Source organism: Ipomoea nil, unplaced genomic scaffold (assembly GCF_001879475.1).
Source record: "Ipomoea nil cultivar Tokyo-kokei standard unplaced genomic scaffold, Asagao_1.1 scaffold0188, whole genome shotgun sequence".
Lineage (NCBI taxonomy): Eukaryota > Viridiplantae > Streptophyta > Magnoliopsida > Solanales > Convolvulaceae > Ipomoea > Ipomoea nil.
In genome coordinates, this window is record NW_017616616.1 from 4717112 (window position 1) to 4736107 (window position 18996).

The 18996-nt window shown below is 37.1% G+C and overlaps 3 protein-coding genes across 4 annotated transcripts; 1 reads left to right on the forward strand and 2 right to left on the reverse strand.

The window, feature by feature from the left end:
* The first annotated feature begins 284 nt into the window (after window positions 1-284).
* LOC109185720 (protein TSS) lies at window positions 285-12066 on the forward strand. 2 transcript variants are annotated; one of them, XM_019335677.1, is made up of 25 exons: window positions 285-593; window positions 703-807; window positions 979-1040; window positions 1557-1649; window positions 1747-1819; window positions 1902-2249; window positions 2334-2401; window positions 2545-2676; window positions 3290-3331; window positions 3429-3953; window positions 4065-4222; window positions 4382-4895; window positions 4976-5038; window positions 5118-5219; window positions 5586-5903; window positions 6412-6504; window positions 6638-6739; window positions 7041-7145; window positions 7279-7412; window positions 7539-7722; window positions 7823-7954; window positions 8262-8374; window positions 8539-8629; window positions 9107-11437; window positions 11784-12066. In XM_019335677.1, the coding sequence occupies exons 2-24, from the start codon at window positions 747-749 to the stop codon at window positions 11261-11263; spliced, it is 5670 nt and encodes a 1889-aa protein (XP_019191222.1). In that variant the 5' UTR covers window positions 285-593; window positions 703-746; the 3' UTR covers window positions 11264-11437; window positions 11784-12066. The 2 variants fall into 2 exon arrangements, with proteins under 2 accessions (XP_019191222.1, XP_019191220.1); XM_019335675.1 differs by having other exon boundaries at window positions 721-807.
* Window positions 12067-12207: 141 nt separating this feature from the next.
* Window positions 12208-14192, reverse strand: LOC109185902 (cytochrome b561 and DOMON domain-containing protein At3g61750). The gene is made up of 3 exons (XM_019335881.1): window positions 13711-14192; window positions 12891-13598; window positions 12208-12818 (listed from the first exon to the last, which is right to left on the reverse strand). Exons 1-3 carry the CDS (start codon window positions 13927-13929, stop codon window positions 12531-12533), a joined length of 1215 nt encoding a protein of 404 aa, XP_019191426.1. The 5' UTR covers window positions 13930-14192; the 3' UTR covers window positions 12208-12530.
* A 1119-nt stretch (window positions 14193-15311) lies between these two features.
* LOC109185729 (O-acyltransferase WSD1-like) lies at window positions 15312-18081 on the reverse strand. The gene is made up of 8 exons (XM_019335686.1): window positions 18006-18081; window positions 17699-17935; window positions 17022-17615; window positions 16829-16895; window positions 16554-16657; window positions 16177-16407; window positions 15795-15932; window positions 15312-15653 (listed from the first exon to the last, which is right to left on the reverse strand). Exons 2-8 carry the CDS (start codon window positions 17930-17932, stop codon window positions 15483-15485), a joined length of 1539 nt encoding a protein of 512 aa, XP_019191231.1. The 5' UTR covers window positions 17933-17935; window positions 18006-18081; the 3' UTR covers window positions 15312-15482.
* Between the last annotated feature and the right edge of the window lie 915 nt (window positions 18082-18996).

Genomic DNA, 18996 nt, shown 5'->3' on the forward strand with positions numbered 1-18996 from the left:
TTAATCAAAACGACGTTGTTTTGATGCACGATATAATTTGTCGGAGAAAGTGGTCCAGGCCGGGAGCTCCTGCAGCTAGCAAGCTGCAACTCCTGCAAGCTGCAAGCCGCAGATGGAGCTGCCAGTAAATCTAAATATATATAAAAAATAAAAATAACACAAGATAGTAAATAAAATTATGGAAAATATGCAGTAAATGAAAATCAGAGCGTGAAAAGGGCAGAACATGCCAAACAGCCAATTTTAATTTCTGACATCTTAAATCTCAGCCCTTCCTTCCTTATCATTCCTTCCACCTCTTTCTCGCCATATCCCTCAACCTTCCCCACTATCTCCCCTCTCTCTCTCTCCCCGAAACTGCTTCTTAAATCTTCCCCTCCATTTCTATCGCTCTTTATCGCAATTCAATTACCTGCTGCAACCCGGTTTATATATCTAGCTCCCGGCCGGCCTGCACTCTTCATTACTGTATCTCTGCTGTTTATTTATATACAATCAAGCTAAGCTATATATAAGTATTTATATATTGTACTGCGGCTTTGGTGTCACTTTTTCACTTTCTGGATTCTGCATTAAAGAACCTTCTCTATCAGGTCGGTATATAGTATAGTATATGCACCTAATTAAACGTAACATTGATTACTTGCTGTGTGTGCTTTCGTTTTCTTCATGTGTATTATATTTAATTTGTTGCATGCTTAGCTTTCTGCTCTGCCACAGCTTTGGAATTTAAGTTCAGCAATATAATGGCGCCCAAGACCGGTCGTGGCAAGACGAAGGGAGACAAGAAGAAGAAGGAAGAGAAAGGTATGTATCTATAGTATACTTCACTTATCTTTTTCTTTTCAAATTAAACAATATAATATGAGCTAATAATTAATTTTTGTAACAATACTACGCCACGGAGTATTATTTAATTTAATCTGATGAATTTCTCAGCAATATTATATAATAATTAACTTTACATTTCATTTGCAGTTCTCCCGGTTGCCATGGATGTAACAGTAAACCTACCGGACGAGACGCAAGTTATCTTGAAGGTTTACTTATTCTTTAATATATATATATATATATATATATATATATATATATATATATAAGCTGAGTTATACTATATATTGCTTGGATAGATGAGATGAATAGTTCGTTGGGGTGTAGAGTTAGTTTGTTCAATTCCTGTAAGAACAAACAATATTATGCCATAACGGCAAGATGTTAGTTGTTGGATAAATATAATGCTGCTTCCAATTCACAGCTGGGTGGGATAATTACGGATTTCATGCAATTGTCAAATATGTTAGCTAAACTTTTGTTTGTTTCTAGTTCAACAAATACATGATAGAGAGATTTATTTTAAAATTGAGACGTATAGAATAATATTTCATGACTAAAATAAGTTGCGTAAGTAAACTGTAATCTATTATGAATGAATAACGTTGACAAATTTTATAAAAATATATATTTCATTTACACGTACTATTTTGCTATTAAAATTTTATAATTTTCTTATTTATTTATTTTAGCTATTAATTATATTTGTTTTTCCTCTTAAATAGGGGATATCGACGGATAGGATTATTGATATTCGTCGACTTCTAACGGTGAATACGAGGACTTGTAATTTCACAAAATTTTCGTTAAGTCATGAGGTAATTATTATTATTTTCTTGAGATACTTATTTGATCTATTAAATATTTGTAAATTAAATGGGGATTATCCCTGCCACCGTGGCATCCTATCAACAGGTGAGAGGGCCACGCTTGAAGGATACGGTGGACATTTCCGCACTGAAGCCTTGTGTCCTCACTCTTGTTGAAGGTAAACTAACGTTATTCGTAAACGGTAACGTTTACTAATATAAAACCCCATTTTGCCCCTAACCTTTGCAATTTATTCTCAGAGGATTACGATGAAGAGAGCGCCACGGCGCATGTTCGAAGGCTGCTGGACATACTAGCATGTACGACGAGTTTCGGGCCGTCTGCGGCGAGCTCAAAAGGCGGCGATTCGAATAAGAATGTTCGTCCTACGCAGGATGCCAAGAACCCCAAAAAGTCGAGCAAATCGCAGCCGACCAACCCCAAGCACTCTTCGCCACCAACTTCCCCGACGTCGCATTCAAAGCAGGCGGCGAAAGATGCATCATCGGCGTCGGTGGACGCTGACGGAGAGATGAACAACTCCTGTCCTAAACTTGGTAGCTTCTACGAGTTCTTCTCTCTCTCAAATGTCACGCCCCCTCTTCAGTGTAAAGCTCTCGTCTTTCCTCTTCATCTTTTCCTCCTTTCTGATCAACTTGCTAACTTATGCTCTCGGAAATGTATTCTGGCAGTTATAAGAAGAGCAACAACGCAACGGAATGAGAATGATTTGCGGGAGGATCACCTTTTCTCTATCGAAGTAAGATACTTGTTCTAAATTTATCACTGAGCAGACGTACTAATACAAATATAATGCCATATTGTGTTCCAGAGATTTGCACATATAGTGTTGCTTACGTTAAATGAGCTGATATGGTAGGCACTTGTGATCATTATTTACAGGTTAAGCTTTGCAATGGGAAGCTGGTTCTGGTTGATGCCTGTAGAAAAGGATTCTATAGCATTGGAAAGCTAAGGATTCTTAGCCACAACCTTGTTGATTTGTTGAGACATCTTAGCAGAGCGTTTGACAATGTCAGTTTCGCAGTGCTCCTGCTTTCTTAATGAAAATACTGTGGACCTCTTACTATTTTGTGACTCAAAAATGGAGATTGAGGATGCTTTTGCTAAATTCAAACCCCCCCCCCCCCCCCCCCCCCCCCAGCCAATATTTCTGTACAATTTTTTGGTGAAAGCATGGATTGTATGCATAGTAGTTGATCTTAGATTCTTAGTCTTCCATTGATTGGTAATTTAGATAATCTTTAATGTTTGTACTTATTTGATGTATGAATTGCCAAATAACTATGCTATACTCATTGGGCATGATGAAAAGTACTCTATACATTTGGAGCATTTATTATGAGCCAATGCTTGTTGTCATTTAGCGGAACAGATTTGTAGAATGTCTGCTTTATAACTGATTAAAAATTGAGAAGAGAATTTGAGTAAACGTCTCATATGTTGGATAATGTGATGGAGGTTTGCTTTGAAAGGTTAATCTGTAGTTTGTCCTCCCTGATAATTTTCATACCTCATTCTTATAGTATCTTTTGTTTGATTTGGAATTTTATTTATTTTTTAATTTTAGTTTGTTATGATTTCTATTCATTGGGTGGAAACTGATGTAGCTCATCCTTCTTTTCAGGCTTATGAAGATCTTATGAAAGCATTCCAAGAACGTAACAAGGTTTCCTATTACTCTTCCTATATCCTCGTCACTGACTGAATTATCTACTAGCCTTCTACATTTTGAATCATTCTGAAATTCTTGCTCATTTATGCAGTTTGGAAATCTTCCCTATGGCTTTAGAGCTAACACTTGGCTCATTCCCCCTGTTGCCGCACAGTTGCCCTCTAATTTTCCACCTCTCCCAGTGGAGGATGAAAAATGGGGAGGAGATGGAGGTGGTCTTGGCCGGGATGGAAAAAACAATTTGTTTCCTTATGCCAATGCATTCTTGTTTATCACATCTATGCCATGTGCAACAGCAGAGGAGAGGCAGATTCGTGATAGGAAAGCCTTTCTTCTTCACAGTTTATTTGTTGATGTTGCCATTTTTCAAGCAATATCAGCTGTGCAGCATGTAATGGAGGAAGACAAATTATCTAATTGTGGTATTGATGGCACTATCATTTACAAGGAGAGTGTTGGTGACTTAAACATTTCTGTCATGAAAGATGCTTCTAATGCCAGCTGCAAAGTAGATACTAAAATTGATGGAACTCAAGCATCGGGATTAGACATGAAACAATTGATTGAACGAAATCTCCTGAAGGGGATTACTGCTGATGAAAATACTGCAGCCCATGTAGGACACAGTGAACAGCAAAGTTCATCCAGAGTCTTATTCTGTTATTTTGTTTCCTGCATTTTTTGTTGTTGTTTTAAATGTTAATGAAAACATGTTTTTCTAATGCAGGATTTAGCTACCTTAGGTGTTGTAAATGTAAGGCACTGTGGTTATATTGCAAGTGTGAAAGTTCATGGTGAAGAAATTGACAACAAAAGTCCTAAACTGCAAAGTCTTGATCTTCCTGATCAACCTGATGGGGGTGCCAATGCCCTAAATATAAACAGGTGTTACTGACTTTCTTATTAGAAGTTCCATACAATTCTTTCATTTCTGTTGTCCCTTCTATATCTAGTTGACATTCTTTCGTTGATGTATATTCTATATTGTTCACCTTCTAAACCAGTACTGCTACTTATACATTTTTTTTCCTTTATTTTTTGTAGTTTAAGGATGCTTCTTCACTTCAAGACAGCTTCAGAATATAACAAAATAGCATTGCAATCAAAAAGTTCAGGTTGTGAAGACACTACTTCCCAGGCTTTTGTTAAGAGAGTACTGGAAGAGAGTATTACCAAGCTTCAAGAAGAAGAAATAAAAGCCGATGCTTTCATAAGATGGGAACTTGGAGCTTGTTGGATACAACACTTGCAAGATCAGAAGAAATCAGAAAAAGAAAAAAAGCCTCCTGCTGAGAAGATAAAAAATGAAATGAAGGTTGAGGGGCTTGGAACTCCTCTGAAGTCTCTTAAGAACAAAAAGAAGAACTCAGATGGGAACAATATGGAACTCCAGTCTGATAACCCCAAGTCTGCTGCATATGGCATTAGTGAGGAATCGGAAAAAACTGTAGTGCCTTCAACAAACTCCCATGATGAAAATCAAATCATACTACAAACTTTGTTGTCTGATGCTGCTTTTAACCGACTAAAAGAGTCGGAGACTGGACTCCACCTTAAGGTAGAAAATGTACATAATCTCAGGAAATTCAATATCTTCAGTTGCATTCTATTTCCTAACCTTTTTCCTTTTCATGATAGTCATTACAGGAGCTGATTGATCTATCACAGAAGTACTACGACGAAGTTGCCCTTCCTAAACTGGTAATATATATATAGTTTATATTGGTGAACTTTTCTGGAATTCTAGAACTTATAATTTATATTTGTTAATGCGATACAGGTTGCTGATTTTGGTTCTTTGGAACTATCACCAGTTGATGGTCGGACACTTACTGATTTCATGCATAGCAGAGGTCTGCGGATGCGTTCTCTTGGGAAAGTTGTGAGTCTTCATTGTGGATTTCGTTGTTTATATTTATTAACTTTTTTGATTTGTAACTGTCACATGGCTTGATTTAGCTGAGAACCCTAAGTAATGCTTGTACTTTTATTTCATGGCTTAGTTGAGTTATAGGTGCTGGTGGATTGCTATAAAAATAATTATTAGGGGATTAGTAGAATTATGGGGAAATATTTGAACGAGCATAAAAAATTTATAATCTAGTCAAAACTACTAATAATTGATTGAATATTTCACCTTGTCACTAATGCCTAGGACTTCTTTGAACATTAGTTTGGACTTTAATTTCCTTATCAGAGTGCAGTGCATTCATCTAGTCCATTTCTCCTTGTTATTTCTTTTTGACAGGTGAAGCTATCAGAAAAGTTGACACATGTGCAATCCCTTTGTATGCATGAGATGATAGTACGTGCTTTTAAGCATATTCTACAAGCAGTGATTGCCTCAGTTGTTAAGACTGAGGATATGGCTGCCGTAATTGCTGCTGCTCTGAATATGATGCTTGGGGTTCCTGAAAGTGAACAGTCAAATCACTTTCATGATGTTGATTCCCTTGTGCGGAGATGGCTGGAGTTATTTCTAGAAAAACGATATGAATGGGATATTTGCAATCTAAAGTTCAAAGATGTGAGGAAATTTGCAATTCTTCGTGGTCTATGTCACAAGGTACTCAAAATTTCTTACATTTGTAGTATTCCATCTTTAAGATATTGAACTAGTTGAAGGAGCACATCTTACGGCTGTAATGTTCACCATTCTTGTGCCAATGCTCAGTTTAGTCACTAACACATTTATCTGGTTACAATAGATTGAGATATTAGATTGTTCAGATTTGCTATTTCAGTGGTCAACTATGCTTTGAAAAACATTGCATGACAAGTATTTTGAATGCAGAATAGAAAATATATTTTGGATTTGATAAATGAAACTTATTAGAAATGATATCAGCTAAGCCCTAAATATGCATGTTGGGATAGGTTTGTCTTTTTGTGAAAAAATGGCAGTAAAGCACTGATAAAAAAAAAAAACAATTTAGCAAATGAAAGGGCAACATTATTCATATTCATAAGATGAAAATGGATTATAAAATACTTGAAATTTGTTCGTATTACAGATTATCCTCTAAAAGAGTTAACAATTAACAGCACTGAAATGTCTGTTTTGACTGTGTTAGGTTGGTATTGAGATTGTTCCAAGAGACTATGATATGAATTCTCCAAATCCTTTCCAGAAAGAAGACATTGTTGGTCTGGTACCAGTACATAAGGTGATTTGCAACTCTAACATTTAATATAGTTGGAAGAAATACTCTACTGAATATTGATTTTAATATCTGAAGCAGTCAACATTCTGTTGATTATCATCATCATATGTTTTATAATTGTGTTTGTCTTTTGCAGCAAGCAGCATGCTCTTCCGCAGATGGTCGCCAACTTCTGGAATCATCAAAAACTGCTTTAGACAAGGGAAAACTTGAAGATGCAGTCAGCTATGGGACAAAGGTAATTAATTTCAGGACTGGAAGAATAAATTTTCTTTCTATGAGGTTTCTCATTCACAGTGAGAATCCAGACTACTGAGATTTTTTGTAATAATGTGTCTTTATTTTTAAAAAATAGCTTTCATAATGTGACTTCTGTTATGTTTCTTTGTTTGTCTTTGGACTAACGTGGATAAAGAGGCAAGGAAATGGATATGAAAGAAAATTTATTAGAGAACCATTGTTTTATGGAAGGCAAATATTTATAGTTGCCTACATGTCAATACTATCTTAGAAGAGTCTTTAAATTTCTTGTTCTTTAGGCACTTGCAAAGCTTGTTGCAGTATGTGGGCCCTATCATCGAATGACAGCAGGTGCTTATAGCCTTCTTGCGGTGGTTTTATATCACACAGGAGATTTTAATCAGGTAGTCTTCCAGCTTTTTTACTAGAACAACCTACTCTGCCTTTGTGCTGCAGTTTCTTTCCTATTTCCAGTGTTTATTTGTCGTCTCCTACAACATTTTTCGAATGTGTTTTTTTACTTGATTTCCATGGCAGGCCACAATCTACCAGCAGAAAGCTCTGGATATCAATGAAAGAGAGCTAGGACTTGATCATCCAGATACTATGAAAAGTTATGGGGATCTTGCTGTTTTCTATTACAGACTTCAACACACAGAGTTGGCTCTGAAGTAAGCATTTTCTGAAACACATCTCACATGATTTACTCAGCATACATGAAAAGTTATGGGGATCTTGCTGTTTTCTTCCTTTGCTCAGCATATATGATTTACTTTTTCTATGTTTTCACTTTTAAGGTATGTGAAGCGAGCACTTTATTTGTTACATCTCACATGTGGCCCATCACATCCAAACACTGCTGCAACCTACATAAACGTGGCTATGATGGAGGAAGGCTTGGGTAATGTACATGTTGCCCTCAGATATCTTCATAAAGCTCTAAAATGCAACCAAAAGTTACTTGGCCCAGATCATATCCAGGTTGCACTTCCGTTATTTATATTTGTCTATATCTTAGTCTTTTTTCAGTTATTATTATGATTGCCTGATCTGATTTCTTTTGTGCTTGCGCTGTTTCTAGACAGCTGCTAGTTACCATGCTATTGCAATTGCACTCTCATTGATGGAAGCATATCCTTTGAGCGTTCAACATGAGCAAACAACGTTGCAGATACTTCGGACAAAGCTGGGTCCAGATGATCTTCGAACGCAGGTAACCCCCTCTTATTTGATGGACACTGACACACCATGATACAAAAGTATAATATTTATTCTTTAATTTTCTTCAATATTTAATTAAACCAATGGATGCTAATTTTATATAATGATTTAAACAATGAAAGTAATCATTGACTAACAATTTGTGCACGGAGCATTGTTTTTAGTGCTTGTTGCTCAACTAGTAGTTGTATTAAAGGTTCATCTACAAGTGATGCTTGTTAGATTTGTTTATTTTTATTTTAAGAAAATGAATACATAGACTTCCATGGAATGATTCTTATTGTAACTAAATGATGAAGGATGCTGCTGCTTGGCTTGAGTACTTTGAGTCAAAGGCTTTTGAGCAGCAAGAAGCTGCCCGAAATGGAACGAGGAAGCCCGATGCATCTATAGCCTGCAAGGGTCATCTGAGGTATGGAGGATACAAGTAAAAGCCAGTATATTTCACCATTTTTATGTTTCACTTGTTACTGAGCACTTAATTCTAAAGCCTATTTGATTCATCCTTCTGCTCAGTCTCTATTACTTTCTGCTATAGCTGACTTCTTTCAACTAAATCTGTTTTGTTACTCACAGTGTGTCAGATTTGCTTGACTACATTAATCCAAGCCCTGATGCCAAAGGAAGAGATGCAAATGGGATGAAAAGAAAAGGATTTATTATGAAGGTTGGCTTTTGTGCTTTGTATCTTTTTACTTTATTCTTTGTTCTAATTAATTCTTACGATCAACAGGTATGCCGAAATATTGTAATCGCTGTCTTTTTCTTCAATTGGAATATGAATTATGCAATATCTATCTATTATATTTAGTCTTATGTGTAATAATTTCTTTCCTTTTGATCTGTAATTTCATTTGTTTAGCATCTTCTACTGGATGTTAAAGGGGGAGGTTGTCTACAGAATTGTGGAATCAGCTTTTAAAATTAACCAGTCCCTTCGATCGTCACAATTAGAGAACTTTTTTTTTTTTTTTTTTTTTTTTTTTTTTTTTTTTTTCTTTTCTTTGCCTTCTTCAAACTAGAGATTTGCTTTTTGCTGCTGAACATGACTGGCATTTCTTACTTTTGGAATTGCCATTTATTAAATCCAATTCACTCCTAACCTCAACTTTGTATTTCTTGTGCTTTGTGCTGTTATTTTCAGGTGAAGGGAAAATGTGATCAAAATAATATTAACTCAACAAATTCTGAATTATCTCCAAAAGATGGTCAGAGAGAGGCATCAGATGAAGAGAAGCAAATTTGCAAACCTGATAATGAAAACAAAGAGAATAAGGAATCTGTCATCTTGGCAGTTGTATCTGAGCATGATGCAGACTGTGCAGGTGCTGAGGAAAAATTGGTCCAGTCCAGACTAGCTGAACCGGAGGAGGCTGAGGCTTCAATAGAGAAGCCAATTGCCAATGATGTCTTACCCGAGACACATGTTGAAGGAGAAGATGGATGGCAGCCAGTTCAGAGACCAAGATCGGCTGGTTTGTATGGGCGAAGAGTAAGGCAGCGATGGCAAACAGTTGGCAAGGTCATTGGTTATCAGAAAAAAGACGTGGTGTCTGATGTTGAACAAGCTAGAGTCCAGAATAACTACCAAGGTGGTAAATACTACCTTTTAAAGAAAAGGACGTCATCACCAAGAAGTTATGCAGATTACTATATAACAAAGACCTCATCGCCAAGTGCAAAGTTTGGGAGGAGAATGGTAAAAGCTATGGCATATAGAGTTAAATCAGTACCATCTTCTGTCAGAGAAACTGCCACAGAGACCTCAAGAATTGCAGATGATTCATTAAATCCTTTATCAGAAGAGAAGCAAATTTTGACACCAAAAGAGGTTGGCCAAATATCAAAGAGAAGTTCAATAGTAAGCTTGGGAAAATCTCCATCTTATAAGGAAGTAGCATTGGCCCCACCAGGTACTATTTCTATGTTGCAGACGAGGGTATCAGAAGATGAAATTCAGTATAGAAAAGATACTGCAGAGGTTGGAGAAGAAAACAATCAATTAGAAGAAATTTCTGACACTATGCAGAAGGATGCTGAAAATTTGGAGCGCAGCAGCATTCAGCATCTTGATCTGGGTTCTGCAGAGGCCGTTAAGAAAGAAGAAATTCACACAAGTGATGTGATGATTATTAATGATTCAGATTGTATAACAGTGAGTCAAATGGGGCAGGAATGCGTTCAAACTGATAATACGCTTTCGTCAGATAATTCTCCCAATGGGGATCTTTGTGAGAAGGAAGAAATAAACACATTTGAAGCCAGGAGTGATTCAAAATTGACTTTACAAGAAGTAGAATGTCCAAGGGTGAAATCCTCGTCTTATTCAAATGATAGCCGGGAGTTGTCCAACAAAAAGTTATCTGCATCAGCAGAACCCTTTAGCCCATCATCTGCTGTTGCACGCATAGCACCCTTGCCTATGAGCATTAATCACCCTTCTGGTCCTGGTGCCCTACCGGCCGTTGGTCCTTGGCCAATGAACATGACTCTTCATCCAGGACCAGGCACTGTTTTGCCCAATCCAATGGGCTCTTCTCCTCATCATCCATACCCTTCTCCTCCAACAACCCCAAACATGATGCATCCATTGCCATTTATGTACCCTCCTTACTCCCAGCCTCAGTCACTACCACGAAGTACATTTCCTGTAAACACTAGCCCATTCCATCAAAACCATTATGCTTGGCCATGCAATATTAATGCTGGTCCATCAGATTACACTCCTAGCACAGTATGGCCGGGCTGCCGCCCAGTGGAATTTTCTATGTCACCAGCGGTGGTTGAGCCAATCACTGACACAAATTTGTCCATGAAGGAGGAGCAATATGATAATCCTGAAAGCTTGAATATAGCACCAAACTTACCAGTGGATCTCAGTACTTTGGATGACACAAAGAAAGAAGTTTATCTTCCAGCATCAGAAGTTGTGGAGAACTTGAATGATGTAACTGACGTTCAATCAGATGATGATGGAATGAAGGGCAAATTAAATTCGAACCATGCTACTTTGCCTGAAAGTCTACCAAACAACAGTGATGATTCAAAGGAAGATGCTGGAAGTTGTGATCATTATGTACCAAGACATCCTTGGAAGACTGATAATGAGAAAACCTTTAACATTTTGATTAGAGGACGGAGGAACAGGAAACAAACTCTGAGGATGCCTATAAGTTTGCTAAAGAGACCATACACCTCTCAGTCATTTAAAGTTGTTTATAGCAGAGTTATCAGAGAGACAGAAGTTCCCAGGTCCACAGGACTTCCTTCCAATAAAGATTGTGCAAGTAATTGCACATAAAATATAGTACGTTCTGGAGCTTTTAACCAATAACTATTGCATAATTACCAATATGAAGTTGAAGCACACTTGTCCGAATTCCCAAGGAAATAAAGATAAAAAGAATTGAATTGTCAGTTTTTGGGATTGGTGTTGCTGGATTTCGGACTACATCACTTGAACTTAATGGTGCAGGTTAGATATATTCACCAACTTTACTATATTTGAACTTTCTGTGATTAAAGTCTTCCTGTTATTATGATTTATGAATGATTTTGCTTCTGAGAAAAGTCATTGTCAATAATTAGTATGCATGCTTTAACAAGTCGAGTTTCATTATATTATATTCTTGTGTATTTGCACTTTCTGATGGGAGTTGTAGGCTTGTACAGTCTTTAATTTCCTATTATTCACATTGCCAATTCAATCATCCTTTTTGTCCCTTCAGCTCCTTTCCTCCCACCCCCCTTCTCTTGGGGGTGGGTATGCTGTTTATATGGGTGAATGCAATTCAAATTAATGATGTTTGACTTATATGCAGGTTTCTTCTTAGAGACATGGCTTTTGGCATTTAAGGAGTCTTGACTGGTGATACCTACGTACGGTCTCCAATTATATTTGGTTAGGAAGTCTTTATGTTTTGTTTTCATAGTGCTTAATATGATACTTAAAGGCAGGCTAAAGTTACTCCCCTTTCATCTAGCTTAGCTAGCTTATTCATATATAGCAAGTTCTATTTTTGATAGCATGCAGGGAAATGCTTAATACAGTTCATTATTTGGTTGAGTTGTATACGACGACATAAATTATTCTTTTGAACTTCATTCTTACATCATATCCTACGTATTCATTTTGCAAAATATAATTCACATGCAGTAGTTGGTGTTGGTCTTTATTATATTGTTTAAGTAGTGTGATAAGGTGTGAGTGTCAGAGTGTATAATCAATCAAGCTGTGAAGCTTAATTTGCATGCAATATAATACTTGCCAAAAGATAGAGAAGAGTCAAGATTTGTGCTTCATACAAAGAAAGCCATCCAGCCACACTTGAAAGATCGAATAGAATTCCTAGCTATTACACAACATCATATCGATCTCTACTGCAAAACTAGGAGGGAGCTGAGCTGAGCAGACAATACATACAAAACGTGAAAATTGACATCAATCACTCTCGATCGATCGGTTGCATAGATCAGAGTTGGCCTGGGATCCAGCGAGTGATCGAGCTTTAATTTTTTTTTTTTGGTATGTTTTGATGGGTAAATTGCAGATGCAGGCTGCAGGTTAGTTAGTGATCCATAGAATTCATTGGGAAGTCTGGACGGCCGAGGGCTGGATTGTTTAGCTTCTTCTTCATCCTTAACAATGTTTCGAGGATAATACATGCGAGTAGTGTTGATCCAAGAAGAAACCCGTATCCTATCCGCCATTCATCCCCTGCTTCTGCGTAGTGTATTCCCAACACAATGTTCAAAGCTCCAAAGAAGAGTGCAATCCTTCCAACCCAAGAATGATACAAATTCCAGTACTTTCGATGTTTGCTGTCTTCGTGGGGACGTAGGAAAAATGCTAACACCTGATCGAATTATATTAGCTTGAGTGAGTAAGCTATCATATATATATGAAATGAGATGAAATTAAACGTAACCTGGAGAATACTGATGAGAAGAAGAAAAATGCCAATGCCCCTATGTGCTGGAACGTGGGCATGCATTCTTGAGTAGAGTCGAAGGCCCATAACCACACCAGCAAGTCCTAATATGAATCCAATGAACTGAGCAGAAACATGAAGGTAAAACCACAATGCATCTCCTCCTCCCCGTGATCGATGCCTGAGGTATCTTGCAAAAATTGCCCCGATAGGGGAGAACACACCCCATCCCATGATTCCTAAAACACCATGTGTCTTCTTTGTTTTCATGATACCACTAGGTGAAACAGATACTGAATATGAAGCTCCTGTGGAGAAGTCAAAGTTGATGGTGGTCTTGTCATCATGGTTTGTAAGGCGGAGATGATGGGGATATCTATGTGCAAATGCTAGGATGATTGGTTGAGCTCTGAGGCGCATTGGGAATTTCAATTGGAATGCGAGATAAATAGTGGCGCCTTGTAGCACAACCAGGGGAGGAGTCGTGGTCAATGGGAGTTCACCTTTGTCATGTTTTACCTGTGAAGGCTTGAATCCCTCCAACAAATACTGCCTGATTCTGGCTTTACCCTCTGGTGTTATCCATCCAACCATGGAGCTAGAGTTGATCATCTTCCCATTTCTTGAAAACCCAATTCCTACCCACCCACTGGTGTATAGAGTGGATGCCACTATTGTCACCACGTTGTCTTTTGTCTGCGAGTACTACACAAACATATATGCATATATTGGATGCGTAAATCAAATTCATTTCACTCCATCATATCATTTGCAATAATGTATGTATTATTTAATTTATATATACTACTTAACTTACTCTTAGCAGGAAATTAGAATTCCAAAGAGGCCGACAAATCACGTTTTCCATAGCCCCATAGGGAGGAGGAAGAAACGACGCAAGACTGATGCTGCATAGTGCTTTTGTATCTTGGGCAACTTCTGTGTTCTGAGCTTCAACATTATTTGATCTCCCAGAAACAACGATGATCAAGATCACAACAAGTAGTAACTCTTGGAGTCTTGAAATTGGACCCATTATCCTATCCTGCTAACAACTCGCTAATGCTTAGCTTGATGATAATATTTTGCAACTGTATGTATGTTATAGATGAATAATAAGAATAATGGTGCGTGCAGGCCGGAAAGCTAGAAAAGAAAATTAAAGAGTTGGTGTATGTGGGTCATCAGGTTTGGTAGCGAGGGGGTTGTGATTAGTAAGTGTTTTCTTGGGTTTGAAGGGTGGTGTATGGTGCCGATCTGAACTCAAGGGTGGCGGGTAATCATCATCATCATTATATTCCCTTCGAATCGATCTTTCAACCAACACCAAAATTCAATAAAGTAAAATAAAAGCCTTTCAACTGTTTTCGGGCAAATTATACCATTCACGAGGGTCTATTTTGCATATAATCTTCAAATTATGTACTTGCTTTTGTATTTAACAAATTGAAAGTACATTATATGATAATTATAGATACATAACATGATAACTACATACACATGAAATGTTAACTATAAGTCCAGAATATGTGAATTGCAAACATATAACATGTTAATCAACATCTTATGTATCTGCAGTTAACATAATTTGTATAAAATGTGTTAACCGTAAACACATAATTTTTGAATCAGAATTTACCATGCAACTGTGGTCCTATAACAATTGTTGTTTTCCTCTGTCATGACCCATCACCAACTTAATTGCTAACTGCCTATACAATTAAGATGGTATCTAGCTTTGAAATTTTTTCATTTAGTCTTAAAAAAAAAAAATGTATCGACTAACACATTAAAAAATCTTTTTTTTTTTTTTTTAGAAAAAAAAAAAAAAAGGAATTTTGTTTATACATTTTTGTACTCACTACGTACAACTGGCCTGGTGGAGTTAGCTAGGAAAAATTAGGAGAATCATATATATCAAGAACAAATAGATGGAACATGGTAACCTATATTAGGTAGAATAATGAAGTACTATTATTAATCAAAATATATTGTCATATTGTAATTAACTTAGCTAGCTGCTTCGATCATGTTGAACTCCTAATATCGGTAATATAAAACTTTAATTTATTTAACCGAATGTTTTATTATACATAAAGAAACATTAATCAAATACAACATAAATAAATTAACTTTAATTTCATTGGCTAATGACATTGTAGTATAACGGCATGGAGTGACTCTCTCAAATGAGAGACGATTATGGATTTGAGCTCTATTGAGGGCGGCATTGACTCTTTGTGCTTCAATAGGTTGAGAAAGTGGATATGAACATGAGTATTGTAAGTTGACCAAGAAGCCAGCTTGAGGAGCGAAAGTAGGTGGTCAACTTGCCAGCCTGCTGACTAGCAGCAGGTAGTCAACCCGTCGACCATCACCTAGTTGGCCGGCTAGCTAAGAGAAAGCATACAATTTAACTTATTACAAAATTAAACTTAAGCTAGCACACAATCACACATACAGCATATTATACATACAGTAGCTAGGTACGTTGATGCATTTCATCATGCAGCTTATTAATTTAATTATTACTTGACATCTGATCTGATCTGATCTTCAATACAACATATAGCTTAGCGCGCGGCTTAATTATAAATTGGTTGGTGATGATGTGGCGGCAGCTGCAGCAGCATCCTTAATGAGATGAAGGGATTTCTCAAAATCATCCAGCAACTGGTTGGGATCAGGAATCACATTCTCATCAACGGATATAATAACACCCATCTTGTCCACATAACTTTGAAAGTGAACCATCAGAGCCTAATTAATTATAATATAAGATAAGATCAGATCAGATCATGAGAGTATACATAATATATAGTTAAAACTTAAAAGCTTGCTAGGTAGAAATGAAAATTAATTAAATGATGATATGGTTAAATAAATTAAAGTAGTACGTACACTTGGCTGGCCATAACAAGTAGGAGCTATAAAGGCAATGGGGTGACCAAAGAACTCAAGATCTTCTCGAGGTCCAACAACGTTGGAGAAGCACGTGCTTGCGTTGCTGAATATTTTGTTCGTCAAAATGGCGGCTGCCTGCACCCATATATACCATGCATATATGCACTACTCCATTAGTACGTATATATATATATATATATATATATATATATATATATATATATATATATATATATATATATAATTGAATGATTAGATGCTTAATTAATTCCGATAGATAAGATATGATGTACGCCGTACGTATAATAATAAGATGGAATTGAAGAATAAGTAGGTAGGTATGTACTACTATATATAGCATAAGTGATAAGTATAGTACCTTGGGGCCAAAAAATTTAATGACGAAATTGGCAAGGTAATAAGTGAAAATAGGTTCATATGAGTATTTCTTGCGGTCAGCGGTTGCCTTGGCTTCTCTCACATAATCCAAGGGATCATTCAGCATTCCAATTTTTAAGGGTAGGATTGCATAACCAAAACGGTTTCCCCAACCCCACTTCGACATCGAATTGCTTTCTCCCTTCTCCTTCTTCATCATGTCTGCTAACGCCTACCAACAACATTATTATTATTATGTTATATATAATTAAAAAGAAGAGAGATAGATAGATCAGATAGAGATCAAGAAAGTAATCAAATCAAATTAAAGTCGATCACTCCAGGCCAACAACAACTTTAACATGCATGCATATATACCTGAATTCCTTTTGCTGGTCTAAGATTGAAAAATAGACATGATCGAAGTCGAAGATTCTTGGGGAGATTGTTTTGTCCTTCGATTGACCCTATATCTCTTTTACCTGCACCCCAACCCAACAGATCGAATCGGTACGGTGGATCAAATCTAATCTAGCTAGCTAGCTAAGCTAATTACAACGGTACAATTAATTTCGATAGATCAATTCATTTCTAGCTAGCTGCTGATATATACATATATACGAGTAGGGAGTATGACATGCATGCATACGTACCATATCTCCTGTTGAGATACATAGAAAGAGCAGCTTGTGTAACTCCCAACGCTACGTCATTTATGGTCTGTATGTAGAAAAGAATTGAAGAAGAATATTTAATTAAGTATAGCAGGCTAGGCCAGGCATGGAATTGTTTAGCTTAAATTAAATTAATGTAGCGAGGGAATTGAATATATATATATATATATACCGTGTTTGTAGCAAGTTTGATGGAAAAGAAATCGTTAAGAGATAGAATCCTGTAAGCAAATCGCTTGGGTTTGGATTCTGAAGCAGGAGATGGCGTGATTGGGGTTTGGGAATCCTTTAGGAAGAAGAGAGTAGCGATGAAGATGAAGACGTCCACTAATGTATTCCAAACCAGTTTAAAAAAATTCTTAGGCTTAGGCTTAGGGTTATTTGGCTTTAGGGTTTTAGGAGGGGACGAGGAGCGGGTGGAAATGGTAGGGAGTAATTTGGGATTAGCAGTTTGGCGGGTGCAGGCAAGCAGTAAGGAATTGATGGAGGCGCCGTCGCCCAGAGCATGGTGCATCCGCAGCACCGCCAAGGCCTCGGCGTCGCGTGTTTTGAGGTTCAGAATGTGGAGGTCCCACAGAGGTCGGGACATGTCCATTCTCTCTTTGCTCAGCTCGTAAACATAATCCTCCACAAACTTCTTATTCTTGCGATGAGTCTCATCACCTTCAACTTCCACTTCCGGTGCCTCTACTACCGTAATGTGTTGACTCAAGTCCACCTCCGTCTCAACCCATTTCATTTTCCCATTTTCTTCCTTATCCACAACCTGCCCGCATGTATATATAATTAATGTTAGTTATATTTTTTTTTTTAAAAAAAATATATAATAATAACAACATATATACATACCATCAAGCTGGTGAAGCGAGGGTGCTTGAGCAAAGTATGAGGCATATTGTGCGTGAAAACATGAGGGTTAATTTTAGAGTTAAAACCCATGATGGCCAGAATATGGAGATTGAATGCGGGCTCATGAAGCAAACGAGACGACGGGCTCACTGGCTCCTCCGCTATGGACATATTATTATTTTCCATGCCGGATTTCTGTTTTCTGGTTTCGATGGGTTTCAGGTTCCGCTCCATTTCCATTACTTAGCTAGCTAGCTAGCTTAATTAGAATACAAACCTTAGCTTATTAGCTTAATTATATATATATTATTTGGGGCCGGAGGTAGCTAGCTAGGTACAATTCCCAACCTGCAGCATTCTCGTCTATTTATAGATCGATATGATCGAATTGAATTCAGATCTGATCTATCACTGTAGGTACTTACCACTCATGCATGTTAATTATTGTAGTTGCGTACGTACTCATCTTATTATATGTCTCCACAAATTGGTTTACAATTTTGATTTGAACTTCTTGCGAAAGAAAGCCAAGTCCATCTAAGTCCCGGATGGGAAGTGGGAAATTCGAGACATGGCATTGCGACTTAGCAGGGATGTGATTAAATGATTAATGTCCACCTACTTAATTATCATTCGTTATTGGTTTTAAGTGGAGAATATGGTTGTGGTTAAGCATACTTGACTTACATCAACATAATGCAACACTGAGATTCAACAAACTAAGCTCTCGTTTTTGCCCTCGCTTGCCGGGCAAAATAGGTGGCCTTCGAGGGCCCACTTTGACGCATTATTCTCAATTATTCAATACTCTCCACTCTCCCAGACGTTATGCCATGGAACCGTGTTCACCATTCATGGTGAACACGGTTCCAACGGTGTTAGTACACCGTTATCTTCTTTTTTTTTTTTTTTTTTTTTTTTTTTTTTTTTTTTTTTTTCAATTAATTGCGTGACTTTTCTTCTTTATTTTCGCATTTTGCGGTTTTACTTTAATTTAAGGTGAACAAAGATTTCGGACATTCATAAATTATGAATTCATGCATGCACATTCACTTTGGAACCATGCCTACACATTCCCGTCCGAAATCACGGACATTCATAAATTATGAATCCATGCCTGCACATTCACTTTGGAACCATGAGATTATGAATTTTCTGTTATGCGATTATGAATTTTCTGTTATGAGATTATGAATTTTCATTACATTCATAATTTCGGACATTCATAAATTATGAATTCATGTCTGCACATTCACTTTGGAACCATGCCTACATATTCCCGTCCGAAATCACGGACA

Coding starts and splice junctions, on each gene's coding strand:
- LOC109185720 (XM_019335677.1), top strand. CDS start 747: ATGGCGCCCAAGACCGGTCGTGGCAAGACGAAGGGAGACAAGAAGAAG. Junction 5,904..6,411: donor TTCGTGGTCTATGTCACAAG/GTACTCAAAATT, acceptor TGACTGTGTTAG/GTTGGTATTGAGATTGTTCC. Junction 6,505..6,637: donor GTCTGGTACCAGTACATAAG/GTGATTTGCAAC, acceptor TGTCTTTTGCAG/CAAGCAGCATGCTCTTCCGC.
- LOC109185902 (XM_019335881.1), bottom strand. CDS start 13,929: ATGGGTCCAATTTCAAGACTCCAAGAGTTACTACTTGTTGTGATCTTG. Junction 13,599..13,710: donor ATTCTAATTTCCTGCTAAGA/GTAAGTTAAGTA, acceptor ATGTTTGTGTAG/TACTCGCAGACAAAAGACAA. Junction 12,819..12,890: donor TTCTCATCAGTATTCTCCAG/GTTACGTTTAAT, acceptor TAATTCGATCAG/GTGTTAGCATTTTTCCTACG.
- LOC109185729 (XM_019335686.1), bottom strand. CDS start 17,932: ATGGAGCGGAACCTGAAACCCATCGAAACCAGAAAACAGAAATCCGGC. Junction 16,658..16,828: donor GTATCTCAACAGGAGATATG/GTACGTATGCAT, acceptor GTTGGGGTGCAG/GTAAAAGAGATATAGGGTCA. Junction 15,654..15,794: donor CTTGTTATGGCCAGCCAAGT/GTACGTACTACT, acceptor ATAATTAATTAG/GCTCTGATGGTTCACTTTCA.